At 53.9% G+C, this 9,090-nt stretch overlaps 1 protein-coding gene across 1 annotated transcript; it reads right to left on the bottom strand.

The window, feature by feature from the left end:
* Positions 1 to 4,765: 4,765 nt before the first annotated feature.
* On the bottom strand, positions 4,766 to 8,551 carry LOC123073687 (uncharacterized). The gene is made up of 6 exons (XM_044496745.1): positions 7,636 to 8,551; positions 7,455 to 7,552; positions 6,866 to 6,990; positions 6,492 to 6,771; positions 6,240 to 6,352; positions 4,766 to 5,311 (listed from the first exon to the last, which is right to left on the bottom strand). The coding sequence occupies exons 1-6, from the start codon at positions 7,775 to 7,777 to the stop codon at positions 5,194 to 5,196; spliced, it is 876 nt and encodes a 291-aa protein (XP_044352680.1). The 5' UTR covers positions 7,778 to 8,551; the 3' UTR covers positions 4,766 to 5,193.
* Between the last annotated feature and the right edge of the window lie 539 nt (positions 8,552 to 9,090).

The following is a 9,090-nucleotide window of genomic DNA, read 5'->3' as shown; positions in this document are numbered from 1 at the left end:
TGTTCCCTCAATTGGGGTGGAGGTTCCTTCATTCGCTAGCCCGCTGCACCGCGCTCCCCCGTGCACTCCGTGGCCACATAATACGCCCGAGCGAGCCACCTAGAGAAAAAGGACATAGAATTGATGGAGCCTGGACGTAGTAGCCTCAATCCCGCAACCACTATGTATTTGTCTGAATTTTTGTCGCTTCCGCTGTGGTTCTTACTGTTCGTGAGGTCGTACTATGCCCAGACGCAACTGTGGGACGCGGTGTAGCGTTGTGCCAGCTCGCCTCGCCCAGAGGACCACCTCGTGTTGCTTGCACCGGACCATTGGCTCACTGCCGACGACGTCCGACCTCGCCGCCAGGTAAGATACATGACAATTCCTCGCCAGAAGGTCATCAGCATCGTCTCACACACCTCTCCCCTTCTCGATTGTGGCCAAGCCGGCCCCTTCTCCATCTCCGGCATGGTAGTACTTGCTTCATCTCCGGCATGGTAGCACTCGCGTCGTTACCAACACGGTGGACCAGCACATGAGCGCCCTCCCCATAACATCTCATCGGAATAACCAAAACATCACCGCCTAGGTAGCTACACTCACGCTCGCGGAGTCCACGGCGCTTGTGGTCGGCATCCCGTGTGCATCGTCGCCTACGTCCTTTGTCGCACGCGCAGACAACAACCACTTCGTGCCTCGCCATCTTATCCAAGGCTTCGCAGAGTCCATGTCACGCATCCTCAAGAAGGCCACACCACGCAAGCCTGCTCCGGCCGCAGCCTCTGACAGCCAAGCCCACACACTCGCACCACCCCAGGCCGATGCGACCTCACGCCCGTTACGGCCGGAAATGGTAGAGTGACCAATTTGCTCATAAAATTGAGTGGTGCGACCGATTCATCACATTTTGAGAGAAGAGTGACCAATGTGCTCATCTTGTGAGAGTTCAATGACCAATGGTGCGTTTATCTCTAACGGTTACTAATACTCCCTCCGTCCTAAAATAAGTGACTCGCCTTTATACTAACTTTGTACTAAGTTGAGTCACTTATTTTGAGACGGAGGAAGTATATAATATATGGGGTTCATCTGTCACATAGAGAGAAATAAAACAAAAGAAAAATATATATATATAGCTCAGCCGTTGATCAGGAAGAGCGTCCAGCGCACTGGAGATCGCCGTCGGCATGACCGCCGCCGCCACCGTGGCCACCGGCAGCGGCGTGGTCCCTTGCCGCTTCTTCCGCATCCGAACCCGCGGCTCTACCCTCTTCCATGCTCTCGTCGTCGCCACCGGTCACCATGGCCGCCACGGGGTCGAGCTAGGCGAGATCCTGTTTGCCCCGCCCGCGTACTCCTTGGCCTCGCCCTATGTCGCGCTGCACGCTGCGTGCGCCCGTGCCAACGCACGCCCAGCCCAGCGTCCGTCCGGCGAGCTCCGGCGCCCTCTGCACGTGCAGACCGAGCAGGATTCGGTCATGTAGGGCGCAGGTATCCGCAATCCTGAGCACTCTGTCTGGTCCTGCTGCTCCGGCTGTTGGTCAGCGAACGGCAGTGCTACGCTGGGAGCAGCACAGGCGCCCTCTCTGTCTGCTCCGGCTGAGCACGTGAGTACGTGAGCAAGGCCTTTGGGCGTGGCTCCCAGGCCCAAAGCACACCGGGGCATGGAGCTCTTTAGACAACACGCAAGAGAGCTTGGCAAGGTGGAGCTCCAGCCTCGTCGACGTCGTCGTCTTCCGAAGTTCCGAGGAGCCCGAGCACACGCGCACAATGGCTTCTCCGCAGACCACCTCTCCCGCAGCTCCCTCGACATTAAGTCGAGCACCCTGCGTGCGCCCACCAGGTGGGAACTAGGCGAGCCACGGCCGTCTGTGGCGGGCTGGCTTCGACGTGTGCGGTCCGTGGAGCCTTGGCGGTGCCGACGAGTCGCAGAGCGAGGGCGGCGAGGCATGGAGCTCCACAACGTCCCACGCCTGCGGCTGGACGTAGTACGTCCTCACGGAGGGCGACTGGTTCGCTTGGAGCATCACCGAGTCGAGCGGCCGCAACATGTTGTTGCTCTCCGGCGGCCCAAACATGCTGAGGAACTCGCGCGCGTCGGCGCGTGTCACCGTCGTTGACGCCGGCGCACATGCGCGTGCGCCCAGCAGAGGGACGCGGTGCTAGGCCGTGGCCGGTGCTGGTCGGTCCTACGTGTCCTCGTAGGCTGCTAGACCAACCAGGCCGGGCCTCTGGAACGAGCGGCGGCGCCCGCTACTCCTGCGATGACGCCCCGGAAGCTGCTGTTCTGGCGCGGGGAACTGCCGCGGGTGGACGACGGCGAGGAGGGGTATGTAGATAATGACACGTGGGTCCTACGTCAACATAACGGTCTACCCTAAGAGCAACTCCAATGGGGCGACCCATTTCGTCCGCCTGCGTCCGTTTTTCGTCTGCGGGCGACCCATTCCCGGCCCAATTTTGAGCCTGATTTGCGTCGGCGCGGACACGAGACGGACGCGCGCGCGCCTACTCATCTCCCCGGGCCCGCCGGTCATTTTTCCCAGAAACACTCCCGCCCGCGCGCGCTCGCTCCCGCCCCAACCATGGGCGACGACATCGACCTCGACCTCGACGCCGCCGCCGGCCTCGCCTCCCTCGCCTCGTCCGGCGTCGTCGCCCCCTCCGGGAAAGGCAAGCCTCGTGCCCCGCGCAAGACCGCCGCCACGACCAAGCCGAAGAAGGCGCTGACGCCCGAACAACGGGCAAGGGAGTCGGCCAAGAGGAAGGGCCGGAGGCACGCCGCGGACGCGAGGGATGAGGCCGCCGTCGCCGCCGCGCAGCAGGAGTTCACCAATGCCCGCGTCGCCGCGGCAACGAGGGAGGCGCTCTACATGCTAGGGGTAAACCCTAGCCAGCACAACCTCGTCCAAGCCGCCGTCGCCGCGGCCAGCACCGACTCGTCGGCGTTTCCTCGGATGGTGCTGCCTGAGTCACCCCGCGCGTCGGCTTGCAACCCGGTCCCCGGCTTCCACGTCTACCCGCAGGCCTCCCGCCTCTCCGGGGAGTGCTCACCCGACGTGAGCGTGGTCGCGCCTTCCACGCATGCGCCAGCGCCCATCGACCTCAACGCCACCCCGGTGGTTGGTGGCTCGTCGTCCGGCGGCACGAGGAAACGCGCGCGGCAGGCGCCGGCCGGCGGGCTCCCAGACGCTCGTGACCTGTTCGAGGGAATGCCGTCCGCCGTCGACAAGGACTTCATGCAAAACCTCATCTTCGAGGGCGGTGCGCCGGGCGCTGGCTACGATCCCGACGAGACACAAAGCCAGGACGGCCGCGGGGCGTTCACGCCGGCCGCTGGCTATGATCCCGACCAGGCGGCCTTCATGCGTGATCAGGTCGGCGTCGACCTGGGCGGCTTCCCCCTCGCCCACGAGTTCCCGGACGACTACGTGCTAGAGGAAGAGGACGAGTGCGACATCGACGTGGAGCCTTTATTCGAGGACGAGGTGTGCAAGCATGACCACGGGAGCCGAGATGGCGTGGTCGAACTCAAGTCCCACCCTTTTTTATGTGCTGGCATGTGTGCGGCCGGCTGGCGAGTGCGCCAGCATAAACTGTGGTGATATTTTCTGAAGCCGGCATTGTATGCCGGCGCTGGCATGGTGCCGGCATGAGACATGGCCGCTGGCATGTCGGCCGCGGGCCCTTTTTATTTAAAAGTTGAATGCGGGCATGAAATAGGTCGGCGCATTGAGCGCACTGCCGACTCAAATGCAAAATTGGGAGTACGCCGGGCGGGCGGCCGACCCAAACGGACAAAAAGCGGACAAATGCGCCGTCCGTTTGGATTGGCCCATTGGAGTTGTTCTACGGTGTGAATATTGGCTGCCACATCATCATTTACAGTAGGCTCTATCTGTCAGCTGTCGTGTGAAGTTTCAGTGTCCGGCACCATGGTGTTTTCAACAAATTTTTATGAAAACGATGGTATTTCACACTATTTGACGCAATTGTGATGGTTTTTGGCAATTTACTCTACCATTTAGGATTTCTCCATGAAACACAGAGATGTCTTGCTCGGATCCGCAAAAGGATACTCTACGAATTCCTACAGATCTTGTGCATCGTCGCTCGCAAGCGAGTGATGTGTGTTGCTCCACTTGCGACTTTCAATCATTAAGGGCCTAGCGCACCGACTGCACCTCCTTCTGAAAAGGATCAAGCTTGGCGAAGTATTCATCAAGCTTCTCATTGTTTCGTGGCGACATCCTCTTAGATCCGCGTCGGTAATTTGAGCATCGTGTTCATCTGGTCACCCTGAGCCATTTCGTCAAATGGTAGTGAAGAGCAATTTGTCACAACCGCAATCCAACCTGAGCTAAGGTGTTCCCAAGAAGGGGTTTTAGGGATCATGCAACCAACCGTAATTTGACCAGCAGAGGAAGTGGGAAACGAGGATCAAAGCACTGAGATGCCAATTGTTACGATCCTATATGGACTTCACATGCTAACTGGAGAAAATCTTCACATGCTATATTGACCTGAATGTAGTTCTTACGATCCTATATCGACGCACCTGTGCTGCAAGCCTGCAACAATATAGTAGCAACGAGAGCCATGGTGCGCGAAGGACGGTAGAACAAAAGCAGTGGCTTTCACGTCCATGTACGAATCCTGAGCTCAGCTGCTCGTTGGATCGGTCATGTGCCATGGAAGCGGCAGGAGGTAGTGGACTCGAGAAGTGGAGGACATCAATGGCGTCATCTGTTGCACTACAGTAGTATGTATGCGTTACGTGCAACGGCATTTACATGCAACATTATGTGGGTTTTATGAGGGCCGCGTTTACCCGCTTTCAACTTGCGGACACAACACACAAGTGGGAAGCCCTGAGTTGCCACGGCCATCGCGTACGTGCGGGGCTGGCGACGTGGCTGGGCATTCAGCAGACCGACCAGCATGCTTAATTTCACACATCCACTACCTGAAGCTTTACTTGTATATACAGTACATGGCAGTGTACCACACGTGATCATCCAGCTCTGTTCGTCATTTGTATCACACCAACACACGTCCGCCACCTAGCATATTTTCTGTTCATTCGTTCCTTCATTCGTCCGCCACACAGCCAACGGAGTGCTGGCATCTGTACTGTGTCAAGCTGTTAGGAAGCAAGCGGTGACTATGATACAAGTACAATCCTCCGATTGCCACAGCCCGGTATCTTCTCTAGAACATCAAGAAGATGCCTCCGATTGCCACAGACTTCAGGATACGGATGCAACAGGTCAATACAGAGATCAACCCGTCTCCTGGTTCGTTCTCTTCAGCCTCCTGCTCCTCGTTGCTGAAAAAGAAATGCAAATTGTGTAAGTTCTTAGCTCTATAGATTTCAAATAAAAGAATAATAACATCAAAATCTGAACCACCAAGTATTTGTAAAGCCATTCCTAACATAAAAATCAGATGAACTGACGCGGACAACAACAAAATCAGATACATTCTGCTGTTCTGTGGTCAAATGATTTAGGTGGCCTTTGTTTGAGCTACAGCTACTGGACTCAGATTCTAGGCCTTCTAAAATGAGAATCTCAAACAAAGACATCGATTTCTAACCAGGTTCACATGACAGTAACCAGGTTCTGTTGTTCTGTGGTCAAATGAATCTAGCTGGTTGGTTCATGACAGTAACCAGGTTCATGACAGGTTCAGGTTCATAACCAGGTTCACATGATCTAGCTCTGACCAAAACTAAAAAGAGAACAAAACCGACCAAAACCAGTATACATACATTTCATCTCAGTCTAAACTCGAGAAAACAACTAATGTGCACCGAATCGCATATAAATGTCATACTCAACATTTAGGGGCATTATTGACATTGCAAAACACCTACAGTTCCTACAGCTATCCAGCAGCGGGGTAAACAAACAATCAGCTTCTGGTTCTCAGGAATCTACAACCACAAGTGATTTTCAGGAATCCACAGCCATGGTGATTCTCAGGAATCTGTAGCCCAAACAAAGGGGGCCTTTAACATTCCTAACACTAAATCCAGATTGTTGAACTGATGCAAACAACAAAATTACATTTCTTATACGCTGTTCTAATGGTTTAGTACACTATGCAGTAATAATACATCGTAGAGAGCACCACAGCAACACAACACATGACAGTTGCAGGAACGCAGGATGAGATATCTATCATATAGAGATCTCCATTTCAGAGGAGGGTGTTCACAAAAGAACACACCTTGGACAGTTGCAGGAACTTACCTGGAAAGAAGCTCCGTCAGCGGATCACATAGCCTCTTTGTTGGGTCAGTTTCAGCATAGAAGCAAATGTTTGCGGAGACACCTTTCCATTCAGGTAAATTTTCAACAATAGACTGCACAAATATTATATGTGACACATCCGTAAATCTTTAAGAAATTGACGTTCAATCATTTACAAACTTGCAGTAATTCTCAAGCACGGAAATAACAAATGTATGTAAAGAAAATAACAAGTTATTGGAAATACCGTACCTTCTTAACAGCTTCAGAATTGACCATAACCTTCAAGTATTTCACTGAGGGATCGAAGCCATTGGGAACTCGCTCGTCAGCATACATCATTGTGTAGACAGTACCAGGTAGGCTCTTTGGCAGCTGCTTTGGCAAATCGGTATCAATTCTGCCATCGGTACAGGGTGGGTCAACCCGGTCGTGTGCTGAGTACACAAAGTGCTTGTCCTCGGAGAAGAGACTAAGTGTATCAATAACATAATTCACAGGAATGTTGCCCCAAGGGCATTTCTCGTGTTGCCTGGTTCCAAAAAAGAGAAGTACAGCAGAGTTACAATCAAATTTAATAACCCCAGTTATAAGTACAAGTACAGTCAAGTACAACAGGCAGTTACCTGGGGTTGAGAACTGACACCAGGACGCCAACATTTTTACCAAATCCAGTAGTTTGCTTCATGAACATGAGTGAACTTTCACCAGAGGCCATTAAACTGATCTTGCTGCTCTTCCAAGCAATAGCCTGCACAAATATAATTACTTGCTGAACTTCAGTTTCACTGATTTGCATTAAATAATGTTTATGATAAATGATGGATTCCACAATCAACGATCATTTGTTGGTGCTTGTGCAGGAGTTAGTTTTACACTTGTAGATTATCTGTTTTGTTTTCTTTCATTTTAATTGAGATGTCCACCTATTTTCCCTTGAACTACTGCATGCTGAATGATTCATGAAATGGATGGTATAGACATCAAGATTTTGCATAATTCCTAGCCAGCGGTGGATCTGTGGGAACAAACAAGAATGCTAGAAGGAAAAGACTAACTAATCTATCAGATCTAAACACAAGAGGACCTCCAGCCCCAGCCCCAGCCCCAGCCCCCACCGAACCGGGCCCAGCCGTTCCAGCAAAAAAATACCAAGTAGGGCCAGAGGCGACGAAAGAACTTAATAATGCAGTTAGGTTTTCAAGTTTCTCTTACCATTTCAGCAACTGTCGAGCTATCACATATTGCTATCAGGTCGGCATCTTTCATCTCAAATAAAGCCTCGGCTACTTGCCTTCCGATGGATCCAAAGCCTTGAAAACAGAAGCAAGTTAGAAAATGTTATGCAAGTGCAGCAACATGTATTTTACATTTTTAACTAAGCATTAATACTCACCAATAAGTCCAACTTTGAGTTTGAATGTGGTGTTATTGTCCTGGCAGGTCGCAACCTGTTTACAACCAAAGCGTGATAAAGCTGCTATCACCCCACTGTGATCTGGAAGGGGGTTTTGAGAATGCATGAGATCCTCATGCATGGCTCCTCTACCCTTTGAAGAGAATTCTCCAATTTCTCAAAGTCCTCAGTATTAGCCACACACACCCAGCCTGCTTCATGTCAATCCATTTGTACACTGTCCTCTATTCCTCTTACCCTTCCCTTCTGCAAGTTCCTCTAACTGGTTGTAATCGCTAACATACAACCAACGAATCCCTATACTCACATACAACCAACGAATTCCTATACTCTAACATACAACCTATCCCCATTCCCCAATGAAACCCTCGCAGCATCCAGTGGATCAGGCGGCACCTACTCTGTTCCTCCTATCCTTCCTCTGCTTGTGCAAGGATAATTGCTCTTCCTCAATTCCTGTAATATACTCTAGGATACAACCTATCTCCAACGAGTCCCTCGCCTCAATCAACCAACGACACGGCACACCCAGCGCTGCGACTACGCACAGACCACGGTTGGGTACCGGAAGAGAGGAGGTGGTTCGAACCTGAAGGTACATCAACGAATACCCAGCTGTACAGCGAGTTGAGCATCAGAGCGCAACCCTCGCCGTCGGGATCGGCGACCTTCCCGGCCCAGCGCGCGCCGTCCGCGGCCTGCAGCGTGGCGGGCTCACCAGCCGAGAAGCGGCGCCTGGGGGTCTTCTCAGTGATCTTGAGATGCACGGTCGAGGAGCTGACCTCCTCGCGCACCGCGTGGACGGCCGCGTTGTAGGCCTGCGACCGGCAGCGAAAGCGGACGGTCTCGCCCTCCAAGTCGGCGGGGAAGGGGCCCGCGGCGGCCGTCGAGGACGACGCCGCCATCGAGGACGACGCCCAGGCGCGCGGAGGCAGGCGCGCGGGGGCGGGGGCGGAGGGGGCGGGCGGCCGGCGCGCGGTGGCGGGGGCGGAGGCGGAGGGGGTCGGCGGCCGGCGCGCGGTGGCGGGGGCGGAGGCGGAGGGGGTCGGCGGCCGGCGCGCGGTGGCGGGGGCGGAGGAGACGCCGCCGAGTCCCGAGGATTTCTCCATCGGGAAGGAAACAGGGGCAGCGGGAAGCGAAATTGAAACACGGTGGGGAACGGGGCAGGGGGGTCGATGTAATTACCTAGGGTTTGGGGTGGGATTGGGGAATTTGCAAGTCGGTAACGACGGGGAGCGGTTACGGGGACGGCCACTCCCAAACTTGCGTTGCACGCCATCTAAAAACGTTCACCACGGGAACATGAACCTGGCACCCCGCTTTCGGGTGCATATCGATACAAATCGTCGCTCGATCGACACGTGTCCAATTCTTTTTTTCAAAAAGATCCTTGGGATTATTTTTTCACGGCCATAGCCCTCTCCTCTCCCCCCT

The sequence above is a fragment of the Triticum aestivum genome, chromosome 3D (genome assembly GCF_018294505.1).
Source record: "Triticum aestivum cultivar Chinese Spring chromosome 3D, IWGSC CS RefSeq v2.1, whole genome shotgun sequence".
NCBI lineage: Eukaryota > Viridiplantae > Streptophyta > Magnoliopsida > Poales > Poaceae > Triticum > Triticum aestivum.
Note: the sequence above shows the minus strand (reverse complement) of the source record. Positions and strands in the feature narration are given on the sequence as shown.

What these genes read in the sequence shown, in the direction of transcription:
- LOC123073687 (XM_044496745.1), bottom strand. Translation starts at nt 7,777, where the DNA reads ATGCATGAGGATCTCATGCATTCTCAAAACCCCCTTCCAGATCACAGT. An exon ending in ATTCTGAAGCTGTTAAGAAG is followed by an intron (nt 6,353 to 6,491) that starts GTACGGTATTTC and finishes ATATTTGTGCAG; the next exon opens with TCTATTGTTGAAAATTTACC. An exon ending in CTGACGGAGCTTCTTTCCAG is followed by an intron (nt 5,312 to 6,239) that starts GTAAGTTCCTGC and finishes TTTCTTTTTCAG; the next exon opens with CAACGAGGAGCAGGAGGCTG.